Source organism: Typopeltis vanoorti, chromosome 6 (assembly GCF_054136105.1).
Source record: "Typopeltis vanoorti isolate ZY-2024b chromosome 6, IOZ_Tvanoo_1.0, whole genome shotgun sequence".
Classification (NCBI taxonomy): domain Eukaryota; kingdom Metazoa; phylum Arthropoda; class Arachnida; order Uropygi; family Thelyphonidae; genus Typopeltis; species Typopeltis vanoorti.
In genome coordinates this window covers 135,699,348-135,722,338 of record NC_143554.1, presented here as the reverse complement: position 1 = coordinate 135,722,338, position 22,991 = coordinate 135,699,348, and the positions used below count along the sequence as shown (strand labels likewise).

General features: G+C 34.2%; 1 protein-coding gene across 1 annotated transcript in view; it reads left to right on the top strand.

The window, feature by feature from the left end:
• pic (DNA damage-binding protein pic) overlaps window positions 1–22,991 on the top strand; it is a 359,026-nt gene that overhangs the window by 96,488 nt on the left and 239,547 nt on the right. The window contains exon 9 of the mRNA XM_090394454.1: window positions 11,039–11,217. Coding sequence (XP_090250580.1) covers window positions 11,039–11,217 — 179 coding nt within the window. The remainder of the gene's footprint in view (window positions 1–11,038; window positions 11,218–22,991) is intronic.

Sequence of the window (22,991 nt, the reverse complement as noted above, 5' to 3'; positions counted from 1 at the left end):
TACAATAATAATAATAATTTGCTAAACATATAGGCCTTCAACATGTCATCCTATCACAAGCCCGTTTCAAACTGCCATCAGTTCCCTTCTCACAGCCATTTCACCCAGACACATTTGCAAAAACTTGGGAGCATCGTATTCCTCCAATTTATACTGACTACAAGTACATGACTTGTTACATGGCATGTAACAATTTTACACCTTGCCCATTGGGGTGTCTGTTGACTTCTTTCCAAGTAGTGTATTTTAATCTCTGTTTATTGATGTTCATTTGTTGTTCTCTGTCATTGTCCTATGTGTATTGATATGTTTATATATTTTTTTAGCTTGGATGAGCTTATGTTCTTGGGTTATACACGTCATTTGTATAATTCTGAAAATTTTACAAAAATATAAACTTGGGTTAAAAATAGTGTGTATTATTTCACCATTCTACACTGCACTGAACACAGATTAAGTGATTAAGATTCATCATGCACACAACACATTATGTACTTCTTGTGCACATCAATGTTAACTCCATTACATGTTGCAATTTATTTTGTTTTAATTTAAAACATATGGACTGCAGTAAGATATTTTCTGCTAGTACAGGCCCTTAAGAAAACTTGGTGATTCATGTTGTATATTATTGTATATTATATGTTGAACTGTCATCCATAACTTTCTAATTTTTGAATATGACCTTTTATTGACAAAGCAGGATTCCCGACCAATTTACAAAAAAGGTAGGACAATCATGCTAAAAGTGGGATAGGTGGTCTGTCTTTTCCCATCAGCAGTATTTTTTTACATGAATTGTCATGTCATTTGTGAGGAAATTGAGTTCACTATTGAAAGGATTTTATGCTTTTACTATTCGTGATAGTGAGTTTAAAAATAGCATTGGCTATATGAGACTTAGGCTGGGTCTTTTCGATATTTTGTAATAGTGTATCATTTCATTATAGAAGTGGTTCCCTATATGTCTATACTATAGGTCATCTACTGTTTACAAATAAATATTACTTAGAATGAGATTGTATATAGCACACTATGGTAATGATCTTCCAAAAAAGGTAGGCCAGAAAGAGTGTTTCCTACTTCCTTTAATAAGATAAGGTGTTATTTATTATCTTTTGTGTTGCGTGTTCTCATTTCCTTCAGTTAAGATGGATAAAATGCTTTTAATTATAGGATGATTATTTTTATTGTTAACACCAGACCTCCTTGGAGTCAAAAGACTCGTTGTGGGTAATACATGGGAATGGTGTATCACAAGGATCTATTGTAGCCTTACAGGAGGACTTGAATAGATTGCGTAAGTGACCAAGTGAGTGGAACTGTTAGTTCAAAGTTGCAAAGTGTAAGGGATGTGAAGTATACACTTGGCAGAGAAATTTTGAATGTGGTACATGAGATGAGATCTGGAACTGAAATAATACTTACACATAATCATCAAACTGCTTTAAATTCAATAAATGGGTCTCATTCACCACACTGTCAGACAGTAGACACTTCCCAGTCACTCTCCATGCACAGAATCTTCTCCTCGCTCCCTTGCTTATTCCTTTCTTTCACATTAACTGTGTAACATTTCCTTACCAACTTATGTCTCAATCATATCCTGTCTCCTCCTATTCATGAGGTTCTGAAAATTGCATTCCCTCAATCTGTCTTCATACCCCCCCCCCCCCCCCACATTCCAATGAACAGTTACTATCTTAGTCAATCTTCTCTGAATCCTTTTTAATGTATCCTCACACTGTGAAAACCAGGTGATCAAATCTGTGCATAATAATCCTTAAGAAGTCTGGTCAAGTCCTTATCATGGCCTTATACAATGGAACCATGATCTATTTATTTTTGCATGTCAAGAACCTCTGCATTGTCATAATATGATGTGATGACTTGACAACTTATGCAATATGATCCTGAACTTCAGGTCCTTGTCCAGCACCAGTTCAAGATCTCGTTTCCTGTATATCATTCAATTTCTCCACCAAGTGTATACTTTGCATCTTATCATTACTTACCAAATTTCAGAACCTTACATTTTACAATGTTGAACTGACAGTTCTACTTAAACAATCTATTCAAGTCCTGCTGTAAGGCTAATGCCTATTTGACAGCCAGTCCTATCTGTTCCAGTTTAGTTACCAATTTGTTATTTTGGCAATCTATTAAAAGCGCCTTTGCGAAACATAAGTATACCACTATATATATGCGCTCCCTTCTCCAGTTTGTTATAGTAAATAAGTAAATTAGTAAAACATGACCTCCCTTTAACAAACCCATGCTGACATTCACACACAGTAAGAGAAAGAGAGTATTGCTGTTCCTATCTCTCACCAACTTACTTCCAGCACTTTAATCACAATGCCACTTATACACAGCCTATAATTTGTAGCCTTAATCTTATTGACACTTTTATGAAGTTAATTACTGTCCAACCACAGAAGGGAGAGCTGTCGTTGGCAGATTGCCAAGAAGAGTCAATTCATGTTGAAGGGGAGAAAGGAATAAAGCAATGTATTAATTCATCACCAACACATGAAATCACATGCTTTAAACATAAATTTTCCAACTGTGTACAAGCAAAATAGTTCATCATTATCATCATCATCATCAAATTCCTGCCATGTACCCTCAGGGGTGTACAGGATATGATAGTACTACATGAAAAAAATTACATCAAAACTAACTTCCTATCTACAATTTTACTCCAAATCAGTCTGTTACTTGTCAAGACTCCAACATTATCAGATCTTATATTTCTATCGTCTAAGGCACTTTGTACCGTATCAATCCACTTATATCTTGGTCTTCCTCTGGGTCGTTTTGCTGCCAACCTGGCAGAGAACACTTGTTTTGCTAATGTTTCTTTGCCCATTCTGTTTAAGTGACCATACCACCTGAGATTAGCTCTGCTAACGCATTCTTGGATGCTGACGATGTCAAGTTCTTTCCTAATATCCTCGTTTTTAATATGATATTGCCATCGATGCCATCTGTTCATGCCTATATAATCTTTCTCAGGACTCATATCTGTGGTCTTTAGTATTTGGTCAAGTGTTTTACTTCTGACCCAGCTCTCAGATCCATAAGTTAAAACTGGTTTGAACACTGTCTTGTATACAGCTAATTTAGTGTCTGACTAATTTCTCTCTTATTCCATATGAATTTATTCAATTGACTTCCCACCATACCAGCTTTGCTGATTCTGTTGTCTATTTCTATATTTAATTAACCACCTTCAGTAAAAATCGTCCCTAAGTAGCTGAAATGTTTTACTTGTTCCACAGGTTCTCCATTCACAGCACACAGTTGACATTTTCAATGATTCTGCCTATTTTCATTGTCTTTGTCTTTTTATTGCTGACCTTCATACCATATCTATTACAACAGTTATTCAATTTAGTCAGAAAATCTTACAGACTTGTAGCGGATTTATTTAGAAGTATAACATCATCTGCATAAAGCAAAGAGCTGACATTAACATCTCCAATTTTGAGATCATGTTTAATATCACTTTCCTTCATAATGTGATCCATATAGATAATGAATAACAGAGGGGATAATGTACATCCTTGTCTCACACCAGATTTAACATTAAACCATCTTCCTGTACTTCCTTCAATTCTAACTGCTGACTTACAACTCAAATAAAGACTAAGTATTGCTTAATATAATGCCCCATTCACACCATATAACTGTAGCATATTGAATAGCTTCTCTCTTGGTACCTTGTCATATGCCTTTTCCAAATCGACAAAACTTAAATACAGATCTCTGTTATATTCCCATGCTTTCTCGACTGTTTGTCGTAAAGTGAAGATCTGATCCTGACAGCCTCTATTTGGCCTGAATCCAGCTTGTTCTTCACCAAGCTTTTCTTCCACAATTCTTCTCAACCGTTTCTCAAGTATACTTGCATAGATCTTGCCAGGAACACTCAGTAGGGAAATACCTTTGTAATTCTCACATTCAGTTTTATTTCCCTTTTTATATATGAGTACTATGAGAGCTCTACTCCAATCATCGGGAATTCGTCCCTCTGTCCTGGCTTTCTGAACTATGCAGTGCAGCCACTGTAAGACTCTTATACCACCATACTTCAGCATTTCTGGTCGAATATCATCTACTCCTGCTTCCTTTCCACATTTCAAGCCTTTGATGGCTTTTTCTACTTCAAGTATGGATATGTATTCCTTACTGCATGCCTGGTCAGTGTTTTTTACCACTGTGCTGTCATCACTGCTTGTTTCATTTAGTAGTTTTTCAAAGTAATTACTCCATACTTCAAGGATATCTTTTTCTCCCGTTTTCATGTCACCTTTATCATCTCTGACTCCTTTTACAGCACTCTTTCCTCCATTCCTAAGTTTCTTCAACAACCTCCAGAATATTTTGCCACCTTCTTGATATTTATTTTCTATATTCTTGCCAAAGTCCTCCCATGACTTTTGTTTAGCTAGTTTTACACAGTATTTAGCATTCTTGCATTTGTCTCTGTATTCTCTAAGAGCACAAGCTGACTTATTTGACAGGAACTTTTGATATGCTTTCTTCTTTTCCTTCACTGCCTCTTTAACTTCCTGTGTCCACCATGGAGTTCTGATTTTTTTATCCTTGCAGACAACCTCACCACATGCCTCTCTGGCAGAATCAATCAGTGTTTTCTACGGAGTGTTTGCCACTGAATCTCGAAGGTTTCATTCTTGTTCTGAAACGCTTTCATTTTTTCTTCAATAATTTTTGTGTATTTTAGTCTACAGTTCACATCTGAGAGCTGCTCAACTTTTATTCGCTTTAAAATTTTCTTACATGTTATTCTTTTCAACATGAAATTCAATTTTATCCTGCTCAAGACTAAATTGTGATCACTTCCAATTTCAAATCCTCCATACACTCTGGTGTCCTGCACCAGGGAGAAAACATCACTATCAACAATAACATAATCAATGAGACTTTTCTTATTCCTTGCCTCTTCTCTCCATGTGAATTTGTGCATATTTTTATGTTGGAACATGGTGTTAGTAATAGCCAGTCCATGTCCTGAGCAGAAATCCAACAGATATTTACCATTATTATTAGCTTTGCTCTTTTCTCCAAATTTTCCCAAAATTGTATGTCTGACAATCATTTCCTGCTCTGCTATTTAGATCCCCAACAAGGAACAACTTTTCCTTTTTCATTGTGTCAGTTGCTTTTTCTATTGCCTCAAAAAATTCCTCCACTTCTACCTTAGTAGAACCTTCTGTGGGACCATAGGCACAAATAAGTCTCATTGTCCAGTTTCCCATTCTCGTATTTGCCTACATTACTCTACTTGAGACTGACTGCCATTCAAGAAGATTAGCCTTGTATTTTGTATTAAATACTATGGCTACTCCTTCTTTTCCTTGATTGTCATTACCTGAATATAACATTTTGTATTTATTGCTCAGAAAGATCTCGCCAGTTTTTGTCTTTTTTGTTTCAGTCACCCCTATTATGTCGATCTGATACTTATGTAATTCCTCAGCTAGCTCCATTTCTTTGCCATTCAGGCTTCTTATGTTGATAGTACCGAACTTTAACTCTGGTGATGTTGAGTTGGGGTTTGTTTTCAGATTTGTTCCAGTAGCTGACTTTTCGCTGTTCGCCCTGGTTCCCTGGCAAAAACAATGGGGGCTTTGTTTAACCAGGTGATGCCCCAACCTGCATGAAATTTTGTCATGTCATGCCATCATTTTTTATTTTGGTTTAATCAATAAGAATACAATTTGGTCGGCTAAATCCCAAATTGCCAACCCATCCTCATTCGTTCATTATCCAAGTAGATACCCAATAGGGTGCATCACGAGAAGGTGAGGATTCAACATTAGGTCAGAAGCCCTGGTTGGTTCTCTGCATTCCTTTAAAGGCTATGTGGAGGTCTCCTCTCAGTTATTCAGCTTTGACCCTTAAGCACCCCAGCAAAATAGTTACCACTTTAAAAACTAGAATTTTCATAAAAGAAAAGCTAATTTTCCGACGTATAATAATAAACACTCATCCCATGAAATTCATTGGTTATCCTATTATTGGAGTGGTTTTGCCTTCTTCTGCCTTGCACAGAAGTGTCGAGGGGTCTTGCATCTGTGGTCGCACAGTAATAGCTTCAATGGAACATGTGCACTAAACATATTAAAATAAGTTTCATGGCTTACACATGTAAGAAAGTATAGTGAATTTATTCAAAAACTCTAATATATTTTATATATGATTATGTGGACATCATCAGGGAGATAGACCGTTAATTACATTCAAAAGATGAATCAAAATAATTGTGTAAATCCATCTTTGTTTGCGTCTTAGTCACAGCTGAAGAATATATTACATGATTAGTATTCAAAGGAACAATGCTGTAAGTTGTATAGATAAATATGTATATACAGTTGACCCTTGAACAATGCAGGGATTAGGGATGCCGATCCTCACATTGTTCGAAAATCCACGTATAACTTTTGACTCCACAAAAGTTTACTAATAGCCTACTGTTGACTGGAAACCTTACTGATAACATAAACAGTCGATTAACACATGGTATGTATCTATGAATGTATTATATAATATATTCTTACAATAAAGTAAGCTAGAGAAAAGAAAATATTATTAAAGAAAATTATAAGGAAGTGAAATACATTTACAGTACTGTACTTTATTAATCAATACCATAAGTTTACGTCATCTGTTTACAATATGAATCATATGTCTGTCAGTACCTACATCAATATTGTCTTATATAATAGAAAACACTGTAGATGTTATACATATTACTAACACTAGACATCAAAAATGAAAAGATAACGTGAAAAATAAATTTATATTTATTTACAGGTATAACAATTCATACATCGATAATGAAGAAGCAATAATCGATATGATTACTCCATGGTTGCATAGCCTATACACTAATGAATGAATCATTATAAAATTTTTATTTTATGCTAATTAATTTAATTAATTATTTTATGAAGTTATGATTTAATATTGCATCTTTATGTTTGTTTAGATTTCTTTTGAGTGCAAATGGCCATCTAATTTAAATGCATGGTCTATAAGTGTTTGTGTGTGTAATTTTTGATAAATTTTAACTTTATAATAGATTTGTGTATATTTTATGCATTCATGCCCAACTTTTCCTCTTTTTTTTTTTCTTTTTTTTTTCGCTATTTCTAAGCTATGCGGTTCGTCTGCAAGTTTTTTTTTAAATTGTTGCAAATCTCCAAAAAAATTTCTAATATATTTATTTAAAAAAGCACACATAAGTGGGTCCACACAGTTCAAACCTGTGTTCTTCAAGGGTCAACTGTATATATATTTAAAATAATTTTACAATTTTTACTTCCTTCCACTCCTTTGGGACTTCTGCTGTTGTAAGACTCTTGTTAAATATTTATGCCAAGGTTGGTGGTAACTTCCTGGAATATTTCCTAAAAACATTTCCTAAAGGTGATATGTCATCAAGTCCTATTGTCTTATTGATGTTAAGCTTGCTTAACTCCTCATGTATCCCTTGCTCACTTACCAGTAAGTAATTTTCTTCCATTCCTCTACACTTGAGCTTCCCATGATTTCACACTGATGAGGATGAAACATCCTGATGAACTGGTCACTGAATATTTCTTTGTTCTCTGCAGCAGTTACTGATCTACCATTTTCATTCATTATCTTACCATAATCGTTTACCTTCTACTTGTTGCATATCCAAAAAAAAAAAGTGGGATTTTTCTTGACCTGCTAATTTTTGCTCAAACTGCACTTTTGCTATTTTTAGCAAGTCATCTTCCTGAGCTACTCTTTATATTTGTTGTGCAACTGATTATTACCATTATTCATCTTGTGTTGCCTCTCTACAGAACTGCCTTCTTCCAAATTTCATGTTAAATCTGCTTGACACCCACCTTATTCAGTCTTTTAACCTTTGGAATCTATTCAGATATCATCATCATCAAATTCCTGCCATGTACCCTCAAGGGGTGTACAGGGTATGATAGTACTACATGAAAAATTTACATCATTACTAACTTCCTATCTACAATTTTCCTCCAAATCAGTCTGTAACTTGTCAAGACTCCAACATTATGAGATCTTATATTTGTATCGTCTAAGGCACTTTGTACCATATCATTCCACCTATATCTTGGTCTTCATCTGGGTCATTTTTCTGCCAACCTGGCAGAGAACACTTGTTTTGCTAATCTTTCCTCGCCCATTTAAGTAACCGTGCCACCTGAGATTAACTCTGCTCTTGGTCAGTGCCCAAGCAGCATTTATCTCCTGCTTAATTCCTTAATGCTTTAGTTCCAAGCTGTTTCCTAATCTTTTCATAATCACTGGCCTTGTAGTTCCACATATGTTCTTTTCTCACAGAAATCTTCATGTTTCTGACCACTATTCAGACGATCACTTCACGATCACTCTCACCAGTTGGAGGGAAATGTGATTCCCTCCCCACTCACAGTCATATCCTCTGATGAAATAATCAGATCTAAGCCTCTCCTTGTATGCCCTCTTTTACATACTGCCTATGATAGTCCTCAAGAACTCAAGGAATTCATTTTCCTTATTTCCAAATTCTATCTCTTCATTCCAGTATAGATTATCATAATTCATATACCCATTATGATTACCCTTCCCTTGTACACTAACCAAAGTTGTTTGATGATGATGAAGAAATGCATACCCAAGTATGCATTTCTTCATAATTCTCTGGCCTATAGCAACATCCAGCTAAATATCTGTTTCTTTTAATTTCCACTTAACACCATCCTGCCTCAAAACTATTGTCACTATTTCCTTCTTGCATCTCCATTTTATACAGACATAATTCCTCTGCTTTCATCAACAGTACTCCTCCCCCTGCCTTTTCATCTTTTCTATCCTCACAAAAAAAAGTACCCCCCCCCCGCTTCATTTTTTATTCCTGTCAGGATATCATCCTCATCCACCATGTTTCACTTATTCCAATAATTTTGGGGTAAATAAATCCAGTGAAACAATATCACATCCGTTATTTCTGATGTTCCTGGCAGTCATAAATAAATGGAGCAGTTCACTTTTAAGCCCTTATGAATGAATAAGTGAATGATGCAACAGCTTGTACCAGCATCTATTCAAAAGAAATTTCTCTAATATACTTTTGTTATATAGCAACCTCACATTCTCTTTTATAGTGTTAATGCCATCCATGAAAGACTTAAACCTATAGCACATTAGTTTATTAGTTTCTTGGGTGGTATAAAAGTTAGATAATCCAGAAACTTTATTCTGGTGGGCTGAAAAAATGCCATGTTTGGTCTTGCCCTGGGCATTAAAAGTCATCTACCACCTAAAGACATAAGCATCCATGTAGTAGGGATTCAAACCTGCTGCAGCCTCTGTATTAGAGAGCAGAGTCATTACTCACTCAAAAGGATTGGCTTTCCTTTTCTTCATGCCACAAATTATAATTATTGGAGAACCATTAAACTCATAAGTGTTGTAGTTCATTATTGAAGAAAGGTCAAGTGAGCAGTGATTTACTGACAAAATCTTACCTTAGCAAAAATGGTGTTTGCTGTAAATTGCATTCATGCTGAAGTTACACATAATAAAAAGACAGTGTACATTTGGCCATTTAAAAGTGAAAACAGTAAGATTCAAACCTGCTAGAGTCTTTGCATTAGAGAAGTAAGACATTACTCCCTCAAAAGGATTGGCTTTTCTTTTCCATAGATTTAGTTTGCCAGCCTGGTTTGTCAATTGGTTAGCATATCTACTCTCCAACAAACAAGTCGCAGGTTTGAATCCCACTGTGATGGATGTTTGTGTTAGGTGGAAAATGAACACCAATGCCTCGTGTGAGACTACCACCCTGCTTATCAGAGTCCTGAAGTAGCTTGAAAAAAGTCTAGAACAGGGTTTCTGGACTATGTAAAAAAATTAATAAAAAATACAAAAACATTATAAAAATTAATAAAAAAAAAGAATAAAAAATCCACAGCCCACTCACAGTACTAATGTACTATAGGCTTATGCCCTCTCACAAATTGGAATCACATAAAAAAAAAAGTTGTTGGAGAGCCACTAGACTCATCATATAGGTTTTGAGCCAATATTCAAGAAAGTTCAAGTGAGCAGTAGATTCACAGAAAAATCTTACCTTAGCAGGATACTAAAAGTAAAGGAATAGTGGTATAGTGAATGCTTTGCTATAATGAATTTCCTTTAGATTAAAAGTGAGCATGTTCACTGTAATAGTGTTTGCTGTCGTGAGGTGAGCATTGCTCACTACAGTAAATAAACTACATCCACGCTTAGGTTACAGTAATAAAAAGTATTGTACAGTACATACAGCCACTTAAAAATTAAATCATGTTTTCTTTTTGGTATACCCTCTATTTATTACTTGTATGAGTCAGAAACAGTGCATCTCCAGTGATAACATATTAGGCAAATTCAAAATAACATAATTATACAACAGTCTTGAATTTGCCTAGTATGTTATCTGAAAATGGATGATGTTTATTTTCTGTCTGAAATATGTTAATTCATATTATCATTAAACTTGTTATTTCTCTTGTATTCATGTTTATGTAGATATTTACTGTATCAAAGGTGCCTCTGAAATTACTTTCTCTTCCTGAACATCACATTATATACTTGTGCTCTTTCATATTTATTAGTGCTTTCCACTGAAACATAGATACTACAAAAAAATAACCACATGAATTAATCCTCTCTTTCCATATGAGTGTATGCAGTATTTTCTTGTACATACATTTTGCCTATTTCACATTGTTTTTGTTTAAATGGAACTTAATTCCCATCTACTTGAACATATAAATGAGAAGATACTTTTTGTATGGTGTACACAGCTATGTAGTGTGGAATATTATCCAGTTTGAGGAATTTTATTTTCATGGTAATTTGCTAAATACACGATATTTATTTGAAAAAAAAAAAAAGGTTTATTATTTTGTGTTGTATTTTTAATTGTTTTGGTGTGTATTCATGCAGTTATATTAATTATAAATAAAATTTTCTGCAGTTGGTGACATGTTCAGGAGCATATAAGGAGGGTTCGCTGCGAATTATTCGGAATGGTATAGGCATTCATGAACATGCCAGTATTGATCTTCCAGGTATTAAGGGAATTTGGCCATTGAAAGTTGATGCTGGAAATTCATTTGATAACACCCTAGTTCTCTCATTTGTAGGACAGACAAGGTAGAATTTGTTAAAACTAAAATACATTTTATTTGCTAAATTTGTGTCATTTTGTAATAAACCAGCATAATTCATATTTTAAAGCAATATAATGAATTACTTGCTGTAAAACATTTATTATTACCATAACATCTCGCTCTTGAATCCTGATACTTGCTTTAAAGTCATTCATTCAATATCAGTGCACTCTCCCACTTTCTCTAATATTGATCAGAGAGGTACATTTGTTTCTCTCTGCAGAGAATTATCTTTATTCCAGTAATTCTATGCTGTCTACTTTTGCAAAGAAGTCTCTGAATTTAAACTTCTTATCTGCCAATATTACCATTATTACAGCTTCTAGGAATTAAATTAACATAGAATTTAATTCTATGAATAAAATTAAAGATGCCAAGAAATTATATTCTTGTTTAATCATTTATTGAAGTGTGAGCAAACAAAGTTTGCATGTGAAGTATCTTCACAACTAGGCTACTTGTATATAGAGGCCAGTGACTTCACATTAATTGCCTTAATATCCCATAATGCAAAACACACATCCTTTCTGATGTGTATAATACTATGCATTATGAGAAAAGCCACTACCAGACCTAATTCAACCTTTACTGAGATGCTGTTAAGGTGTGGTAGGTGCTTTTCTCCAAAAACTCTGAGTGAACTACAAGATCACTCTAAATCTCAATGAGTGACCCAAAAGGATTACTATTAAACTCATCAAATTCTCATTGGCAGTTCTACTCAGTGACAGACAAAAAACCTACCACCAAGCAGAACTGCTCATTCACTGGAATCAAGCCCAAAGATAAATATTATTAAAAGGTCATCAGTGGGAACCTGACCCAGAAGTGATACTAAGGTTCTTGAAAGAACTGGGCGATGGACTGAGTCCTTGACTCTTTATCCCATCATCTGAATGAAGAAAATCTGTGTGGATAGGGTGTTATTGAGCTAAAAGCTCGAGTCATGGCTGGGTAACGGCAATAGCCGAGCCTCAGTTAAACCTTCATTGGCTAGAGCATTGCCATTTGTTACCCTGGGAGTCCTAAAAAGGACTTTTTTCTGTCCCACCTGATACTAAGGTTGAAGTAATGCAGAAATTATATATCTCCTATATACAAATAGTGAAAAGATGTAACATCTGATTATTGAAATATTCTGGATTGCAGCTAGATATTGCAAATTTTTTCACAGAATTGTAAGTTAAGTTAAAGATGACAAGAAATTCTATATAACTTCTATATTCAGTCTTCTTATTAAAGACATTGGGATGGACTCGATAGGAGACATACAACTATTTGCTGTTAATGCAAATGCCAGCAAGGTAATCAGGAATTAGAACTGACATACAGTACTTGCAGAATGAAGTTCATGGTTAGAAAATGTAGTTATACACTTTAATGTGATGAGTTAGCCAATGGTATATAGCATAACAGGATTATGCTAAAACAAAATGATCAGTCTAGAATCTAGGACTTTTAGTCGATAGGTCATCAGTTAAAGTTTATAGACCATATAACAAAACGATTACAAACTCAGAAGATTATTGCAATGCTAAAATAAACATTGACATGTGTGTACAGGTAACCCTCGTATAACGCAGATGTTAGGTTCCATAGAAATGCTGCGTTATATAAATCGCGTTATGCGAGACTCAGATCACACAGAAAAAGTAGGGTTAGGTTCCGAAATCGTTCTTTTTTTTTTTTTTTTCATGTAATTCATGTAAGTTAAGAAAACATAAACTATGAAACAAATACAATTTTATAATTTATTATTTTTTATAATTTTATACTAGTATAAAATTATAAAAAATTATAAATTTTATGTAAACTTCTTTGCACATAATCCATAAATGTTTTAGGCAAAGTAAAATAAAGTATATATTTTAATCATCATCACTCTCAAACTAACATTTCATAGATGTTCTTTATTTACGAGTGGTCGGACGTCATCCTCACTTGAAATCTCTTGGACATCATTAGTATAATTCTCATTGCATACTTTGATTGGTTTAGTTATCAACAAGTCAGTAATAAGACCTTACTTACCACTATGCTGCAATTTTTTATTAAGTTCATAATATGCTGAACAAATATCCAATTGTCTCGTGAATTTTCCGGAGTGCTTCATTGAGAGATCATTATCCATTAAATAACTTTCTTGCCAAGTTCAATCCCTCTGCTAATTTCTTTAACGGATTCATTGCAATCAGAATCTTTGGCAGAACTTTCCCTGCCATTTGGTTCAACATCATCTGTTAATTGTACTGGTTCCTCCTAATTTAAATCTATTTCCCCATCAATTAATTCACTAATTTCGTTTTCAACCATATCGCAAAAGCGCTCAGTGGCCATTACTATAAAAATATTTTATTTTTACATAAAAAAGCATTACATATTGTTTGTAACTCATCAAAAAAGAAAGTGCTCAGATTTTTCATGAATGTGTTAATCATGAAAAATCATGAATTAACACATTCATTATTTTTAATGCTCTTTCCTGGTAGAAAACGAAGACGATTTTCTACAATAAATACTTTATACGGTAAACAATTGACGTACATGTGCCAAAGGGTATTTCCCCTAATATAAATTCGCTACTTATAACTACATGGGCGATACGGGCAGGTGCAAATTTAACGAAGATAAAATTTTTAAGTCACCCAGTGAAAAATATATGAAAAGATAAAGGGTTACTACAGTTTTTAGACCCGCCTTATATCGAAACCGCATTGTATAAGTACCACATTCAACAAGGGTTACTACAATTTGTAGGCCACGTTATATTGAAACCGCATTGTATAAGTACCGCATTATACGGGGGTTACCTGTATAAGGAAGTCATGTTGCCCTCTTTACAAAGCATTGATACAACCTCATGTGGACTATTGTATGCAGATTTAGTCTCCTGGCTTCCAAGGTAATGCAGAGGAGTATAGAAGATGGTATCGAGTCTGTGGAATGTTAATTATGAGAATGGATTGAGAATTTGTGGACTGTAGACACTAGCAAACAGGAGAAAGGGTAATATGATTACCCTCAACTTTTACAAGTAAACTAGAGAACTCCAAACTTCAGAAAAGGTCATACAGGACATCAGCAGATGGAATGTTTCATTTTGAGAGGGCATCCTTGAAAGTTAAGAATGAATACAATCATGAAAGAGATGAGCTAGATTTTCACTCATAGAGTGGTCTGTGTGTGTGATTGAAATGGCTTGCCTTTGTAGGTGGTGCAAGTAGTGTGAATGAATTCTAGAAAAGGTATGATAGCTCATGTGAATGATATATGGCCTCTCTCAATGAGTACCTGACTCCCTGGAGATCTCCAATAATAATAATAATCCAGGAACCCTTTTCTGGAAACCAAATCAGGAAACTTTTTTCCAAGCCACTTCAGGCTTCTAATAAGCTGAGTGTTGCTCTCACACCAGGCAATAGAATTCACATTCCACTATATGCATTCATAAATTCCACTATATATATTCATAAATACATTCAAAAGCAAACCATTTCATGCCTACAGCAAGTCTGCAACCAATTGGATTTGCATTTCCATTATGCTAATCAGGCCATCATAACATAAAGAGCTGAGTTCAATACCTTCTATTTTAGTATCAGGTTTAATGTCAATTTCCTTCATAGTTATGACCTATATAGATGTTAACAATGAAGATATGATTTATAATATATTAGTTAACTGTGGAGATACACCCTTATTAAACAACACCCAAATTTATATTGAACCATTTTTCTGTGCATCCTTCAACTACTGACTTACAAATTAAGTATAGGCTACTTTAGGGTTATTATATGCTATATATTGATCTACATGACTTAAATACAGATCCACAAGGAGATCTGTATTTAAGTTTTGTAGATCACATTGAACCATATAGATGATAAATAAGAGTAAAGATAGTGTGCACCATTGGTTTACTCCTGATTTTACATCAAAGCATGTTTCTGTACTTCCTTCATTTCAAACTTAAACCTAGGCTATACATCGATTTGCATGATGTTCCATTTATTCCACATAACAGTAGCATTTTGAAAAGCTTTTCTTTTGGCACCTTGTTGTATGCCTTTTCTTGATCTACAAAATTTAGAGATCCTTCTTATATTCATATGATTTATCATTTATTTGTCTTAAAATGAAAATGTGATCCTGATAACCTATATTTGGTCTGGACCTAACTTTTTCTTCCATTTTAATTAGCCTTTTCTCAAGTATGCTTGCATAAATTTTTACCTGCAACGTGTGTAGTAAGGAAATTCTACCCAAGTTCAGAAGGCCTCTGAATTACGCTGTGTAACCACTGTAAAATATGAGCATTTTAATTGTTGAAATATTATCTACTCCAGCTGTATTTTCACAGTTGAGCTCTCTGATTGGCTTTCTCTACTATTCTTCTGTTGGTATTTATCTCATTTAACAGTCTTTCGTGGTGATTACTACAGACAATCAGAATATATATACCTTCATTCAAAGGTGACATAGTTTTCAGTTTTTTTCTAAGCTCTTATCTTTATTGAAGAGCTTAGAAATGTCCCATATATAACTTCTTTGATAGCCTCCAGAATATTTTGCCACCTTCATGATATTTGTATTCTATGTTCATATCAAAGATTTATTTTACTTTTATTTAGCTACTTTTCATGTAGCTTAGCCTTCTTGCTTTTTCTCTTTATTCTCTCATTGCACTTGCTGAGTTACCTGAAATTTTTAATTTCTTCTTTTCCAGGACTACCTCATTGACTTCTTTAGAATGGAATTCTTATTATCATTTTCTTCCTCCTTCAGATTTTCCCATAACATTTCTGTGTGTGTTGTATTCGGATCCTACTCTGTTCTTTAAATCTCCAACAAAGCCCAACATTTTCCTTTTTTTTCTTTGTCAGCTGTCCTCTATATCATATGTAAAATTCATTTATTTCTTTCTTTATAGAACCATCTGTATAACCATAGAAAAAATGTCTTAAAATTGTCCAGTTTCCCATTTTGAAATTTTGTTATGTCATTCTATTTAAAATAGCCTACTTTTCAAGAGATTTATTTTCATATTTAGTGTTAAATACTGCAATTTTTCCATCCTCCTGATCATCTTATCTTATGTAGTTTAATGTTCTTTGTTTCATTATTACTAGCTATGTCATCACAGCTCTTTTCTGCTACTACTTTCATTATTTATTTATTAATATTACTGGTGTCTATATTCATTTCCATTGAGATTATGAAAATCTGCTTAATAAAAGACTATGAAAATAGACAGACAAATGGAAAACAACATCACAGCATTCTTGGTAAAAGACCCAAAGAATAATGAAAACATTAAAACTGTTTAGGTATTTATTAAATATGGGAAATTAAATTAGAAAATAAATAATAAAGTAAACAAAACACCAAAGGGGGGGGTGCTTATGGATCAGTGGTGAATAACTGGGAGGAGACCTCCATGTAGACTTTTAAGAGATGCAGAGAACCAACCAGGCTTTTAATCTATATTTAATAAAAAAAAAGTTTAGTCCTCATCTTCTCATGGTGCATCTTGTTAGGTATACGAATACTGAATGAATGAGGATGGCTAGCAATTGGGGATTTTCCTAACCAAATTGTATTTATATTGCTTTAAACCATAATGCAAAATGGCATAACATGGCACATCATAACAGAATTTCATGATAGCTGGGGTATTGCCCGGTTAAATAAGGTCTCCTTTGCTTTCATCAAGGAACTGGAGTGAACAGCAAAAAGTCAGTTACAGGAAAAAATCCCAACTTGACATCTGCAGAGTTCAAGATTGAAAATAGTGGTCTACATCAGATCAAGACAAGTGTTATAATATATAACATCTTATATTTGTCTTAGAAAGATATTATCTATTTTTCTCTTCTTGAAACAAAGAAGATAAAAATAGATATCTTTCTAAGCAACAAATATAATATGTTATATTCAGACAATGACAATCAAGAAAAAGAGTAGCTTTAGTAATCAACACAAAATACAAGAAAAATCTTGAATGGCAGGCATTATAGAGTAGAGTGATGTGAACAAATGTAAGAATAGAGGGCAATGCGACTCATTTGAGGCTGTGGTGCCATACAAGATTCTACTAAGGAAGAGGTGTAGGAATTTTTTGAGACATTAGAGAAGGCGGCTGATATCTAAACAGCAGAGTAAGAAATCATTACCAGACAAGAATGTTTTGGGAAAATTGGGAGAAAAGATCATCATCAAATTCCTGCCATGTACCCTCAAGGGGTGTACAGGATATGATAGTACTAAATGAAAAATTTATATCATTACTAACTTCCTATTTACAATTTTCCTCCAAATCAGTCTGTTACTTGTCAAGACTCCACCATTATCAAATCTTATATTTCTATTGTGCAAGGCACTTTGTACTGTATAAATCCATCTATATCTTGGCCTTTTCTGGGTCGTTTTCCTGCAAACCTGGCAGAGAACACTTGTTTTACTAATCTTTCCTCGCCCATTCTGTTTCAGTGACCATACCACCTGAGATTAGCTCTGCTAATGCATTCTTGGATGCTGACAATGTCAAGTTCTTTCCTAATATCCTCGTTCGTTTTTAATATGATATTGCCATTGATGCATCTGTTCATGCCTCTACTCTTTCTCAGGACTCTCATATCTGTGATCTCTAGTCTTTGGTCAAGTGTTTTACTTCTGAACCCAGCTCTCAGATCCATAAGTTAAAACTGGTTTGAACAATGTCTTGTATACAGCTAATTTAGTTTTCCAACTAATTTTTCTCTTATTCCATATGAATTTATTCAATTGACTTCCTACCATACCAGCTTTGTTGATTCTGTTGTCTAGTTCCATATTTAATTTACCATCTTCAGTAAAAATCGTGCCTAAGTAGCTGAAATGTTTTACTTGTTCCACAGGTTCTCCATTCATAGCACAGTTGACATTTTCAGTGATTATACCTATTTTCATTGTATTTGTATTTTTATTGCTGACCTTCATACCATATCTATTACAACAGTTATTCAATTTAGTCAGGAAATCTTGCAAGCTTGTAGCGGATTTATTTAGAAGTATAACATCATCTGCATGAAGCAAAGAGCTGACATTAACATTTCCAATTTTGATATCATGTTTAATACCACTTTCCTTCATAATGTGATCCATATAGATAATGAATAACAGAGAGGATAATGTACATTCTTGTCTCACAACTGATTTAACATTAAACCATCTTCCTGTACTTCCTTCAATTCTAATTGCTTGATATAATGCCCCATTAACAACATATAACTGTAGCATATTGAATAGCTTATCTCTTGGCACCTTGTCATAGGCCTTTTCCTGATCAACAAAACTTAAATACAGATGTTTGTTATATTCCCATGCTTTCTCAACTATTTGTTGTAAGGTGAAGATCTGATCCTGACAGCCTCTATTTGGCCTGAATCCAGCTTGTTCTGCACCAAGCTTTTCTTCCACAATTCTTCTCAACTATTTCTCAAGTATACTTTCATAGATCTTGCCAGGAACACTCAATAGGGAAATACCTCTGTAATTCTCACATTCAGTTTTATTTTCCTTTTTATATATGGGTTCTATTACAGCTCTAATCCAATCATCAGGAATTTTACCCTCTGTCCAGGCTTTCTGAACTATACAGTGCAGCCACTGTAAGACTTTTATGCCACCATACTTCAGCATTTCTGGTCGAATATCATCTACTCCTGCTGCCTTTCCACATTTTAAGCCTTTGATGGCTTTTTCTACTTCAAGTATGGATATGTATTTCTGCCTGTATGCCAGGTGAGTGTTTTTTAACACTGTGCTATCACTGCTTGTTTCGTTTAGCAATTTTTCGAAGTAATTACACCATACTTCAAGGATATCTTTTTCTCCTATTTTGATGTCACCTTTATCATCTCTAATATCTTTTACAACACTCTTTCCTCCATTTCTGAGCTTCTTCAACAACCTCCAGAATATTTTGCTACCTTCTTGATATTTATTTTCTATGTTCTTGCCAAAGTCCTCCATTGACTTTTGTTTTGCTAGTTTTACATAGTGTTTAGCTTTTTTGCATTTGTCTCTGTATTCTCTAAGAGCACAAGCTGACTTATTTGCCAGGAACTTTTGATTTGCTTTCTTCTTTTCCTTCACTGCCTCTTTTACTTCTTGTGTCCACCATGGAGTTCTGATTTTTCTATCCTTGCAGACAACCTCACCACATTCATCTCTGGCTGAATCAATTAGGGTTTTCTTCAAGGTTTGCCTCTGAATCTCTAAGGTTTGGTTTTTGTTCTCAAAATCTTTCATTTCACCTTCAATAATCTTTGTGTATTTTAGTCTACAGCTCATATCTGAGAGCTGCTCAACTTTTATTTGCTTTAAAACTTTCTTGCGTGTTATTCTTTTCAATATGAAATTCAATTTTATCCTGCTCAAGACTAAATAGTGATCACTTCCAATTTCAGATCCTCTGTACACTCTGATGTCCTGCACCAGGGAAAAAATCGCTATCAACAATAACATAATCAATGAGACTTTTCTTATTCATTGCCTCTTCTCTCCATGTGAATTTGTGCACATTTTTATGTTGGAACATGGTTAGTAATAACCAGTCAATGTCCTGAGCAGAAATCCAACAGGTATTTGCCATTATTATTATTAGCTTTGCTCTTTTCTCCAAATTTTCCCAAAATATTTTTGCATGTCTGACAATCACTTCCTACTCTGCTATTTAGATCCCCAACAAGGACCAAGTTTTCCTTTTTCATTGTGTCAGTAGCTTTCTCTAGAGCCTCAAAAAATTCTTCCACTTCTACCTTAGTAGAGCCTTCTGTGGGACTATAGTCATAAATAAGTCTCATTGTCCAGTTCCCCATTCTGATATTTGCCCCTATCACTCTACTTGAGACTGCTTGCCATTCAAGAAGATTAGTCTCGTATTTAGTGTTGAATAATATGGGTACTCCTTCTTTTGATTGTCATTGCCTGAATATAACATTTTGTATTTATTGCTCAGAAAGGTCTCACCAGTCTTTGTTTTTTTTTTGTTTCAGTCACCCCTATTATGTCGATCTGGTACTTATCTGATTCCTCAGCTAGCTCCATTTATTTGCCATTCAGGCTTCTTATGTTGATAGTACCGATCTTCAACTCTGGTGATACTGATTTGGGGTGTTTTTTAGGATTTGTTTGCTTGGTTCCCTGGCGAAAGCAACGGGGACCTTGTTTAACCGGGCGACGCCCCAGCCGGCATGAAATTTTGTCATGTCATACCATCATTTTTTATTTTGGTTTTTCCAGTAAGAATACAATTTGGTTGGCTAAATCCCAAATTGCCAGCCCATCCTCGTTCGTTCAGTATCCAGGTTGATACCCAACAGGGTGCACCACGAAAAGGTGAGAATTGGACATTAGGTCAGAAGCTCTGGTCTGTTCTCCGCATTCCTTTAAAGGCTATGTGGTGGTCTCCTCTCAGTTATACAGCTTTGACCCTTAAGCACCCCTGGTAGAAAAGAGAAAGCTAACAATAATGGTAATTATCTGCTGAGTTTTTGTTCAGGACATGAAATAGTTATTATCAATACCATGTTCCAACATAAAAAGAGGATTTGAAATTGGAAATGATCGCTTTAGTTTTGAGCTCTTCTTTTCAATATAAAATTGAATTTTATATTGAAAAGAAGAGCATAAGAGAAACTTTTAAAATAAATCAAAGTTGAGTAGCATTCAGAGGCAAACTGTATACTCAAATACGTAAATATTATTCAAGAAAACATGAGAGTTGAAGGCAAGAAGCAAACAATGGTGATTCAGTGGCAAACCCTGAAGAAAACATCGATTGATTCAGCCAGAGAGGCATGTGGTGAGGTTGTCTGCAAGGATAGAATGGTGGACTTAATTCCGTCAAGTAAGTCAGCTTGTGCTCTTAGAGAATACAGAGGAAAATATAAGAAAGTGATGCACTTCCTAAAACTAGCTAAACAAAAGTCATGGGAAAAGTTTCCTAATAACATAGAAAATAAATATTAGGAAGGTGGCAAAATATTTTGAAAGCCATTGAAAAAGCTTAGAAATCGAGAAAGAGTGCTGTAAGAAGAATCAGAGATGATAAAAGTGAAATGAAAACTGAAGATGGATATTCTAGATATGTGAAGTAATTACATTTAAAGATTGCTAAATGAAACAAGCAGTGACAGCACTATGGTAGAAAACATTTAAGAGAAATGTAGTCAGGTGTACATATCAATATTTGAGATAAAAAAAGCCATCAAAAACTTTAAATGTGGAAAGGCAGCAGGAGTAGATAATATTTGACCAGAGATGCTCCATTATGAAAGTATAAAAATTTTACAATGGCTAGACTGCATAATTCACATGTCATCAGAGAACTGAATTCCAGATGAATGAAGTAGATATCATAGTACCACATTTAAAAAAAAAGAGGAGAGGGAATAAAACTGAATTTGAGAATTACAGAAGAATTTCCTTATGAAGTGTTTATAAGGTTTATGCAATATACTTGAGAAATTGACTAAGGAAAAAATTGTGGAAAAGAAGCTTTGAGAAGAAGAAGTTGGATTCAGGTCAGATGAAGTTTGTCATATTCAGATTTTCACATTAGTGCAAATGGTTGAGAAGTCTCAAGAATATAACAAGATCTATATTTAAGTTTTTTTTTAGATCTGGAAGAGGCACATGACAAGGTGCCAAAAGTAAAACTACTGGTCAAAACACTACAGTTGTATGGTGTAAATGGGACATTATAGCAACCAATACGTAGTCTATATTTCAGTTGTAAGTCAGTAGTTAGAATTTAAGGAAGTAAAGGAAGATGGCTTGATGTTACACGAAGTGTGAGACAAGGATGCTACATTATCTCCACTGTTATTCATCATTTATATAGATCACATTATGAAGGAAAGTAAAGCATGCCACCTGATTAAACCTGATATCAAAATTGGAAATGTGTTAATCTCAGTTCTTTATTTAATGCAAGTAATGATATGCTCCTAAATAAATCCAGTACAAGTCTGTAGCATTCCCTGTCTAAATTGAATAGTCACTGTAATAAATTTGGTATAAAAAGACAAAGACACTGAAAATAGGCAGAAATATTGAAAGCATCATCTACCTCCTGAATGGAGACCCTATAGAACTAGTGAAACATTTCAGCTATATAGGCACAATTTTTAGTAATAATGATTGCAAATTAAATATAGAAAGAAACAACAGAATTAGCAAAACTGGTGTAGTGAAAAATGAGCTGAATAAATTTATATGGAATAAGAGAGAAATTAGACAAAACACTAAACTAGCTGTATACAAAAAAAAAAAAAAAAAAAAAGTGTTCAAACCAATTTTTTTAACTTACGTGTTTGAGAGCTGGTTTACAAATGAAACATTTGATCAAAACTGGAGACCATAGATATGGGAGTTCTGAGAAAGTAAAATGATGGCATCTGTGGCTCTATTGTATTGAAAATAAATATATTAGGAAAGAACTTGACATTGTTAGCAGAGCTAATTTCAGGTGGTATGATAACTTGAACAGAATGAAAGTGAAAAGTTAGCAGTACAAGTGCTCTTTGTTAGAATTGCAGAGAAAAGACCAGAGGAAGACCAAGATCAGTCTTAAAAGATGGAAGTATGAGATTTGTTAATGTTATAATCTTGACAGATAACAGATTAATTTGGAGAAAAATTGTCAATAGTATGTTCATAATTGTCACTTTTTCATGTAGCACTATCATAATATCCTGCACATCTCCTTGA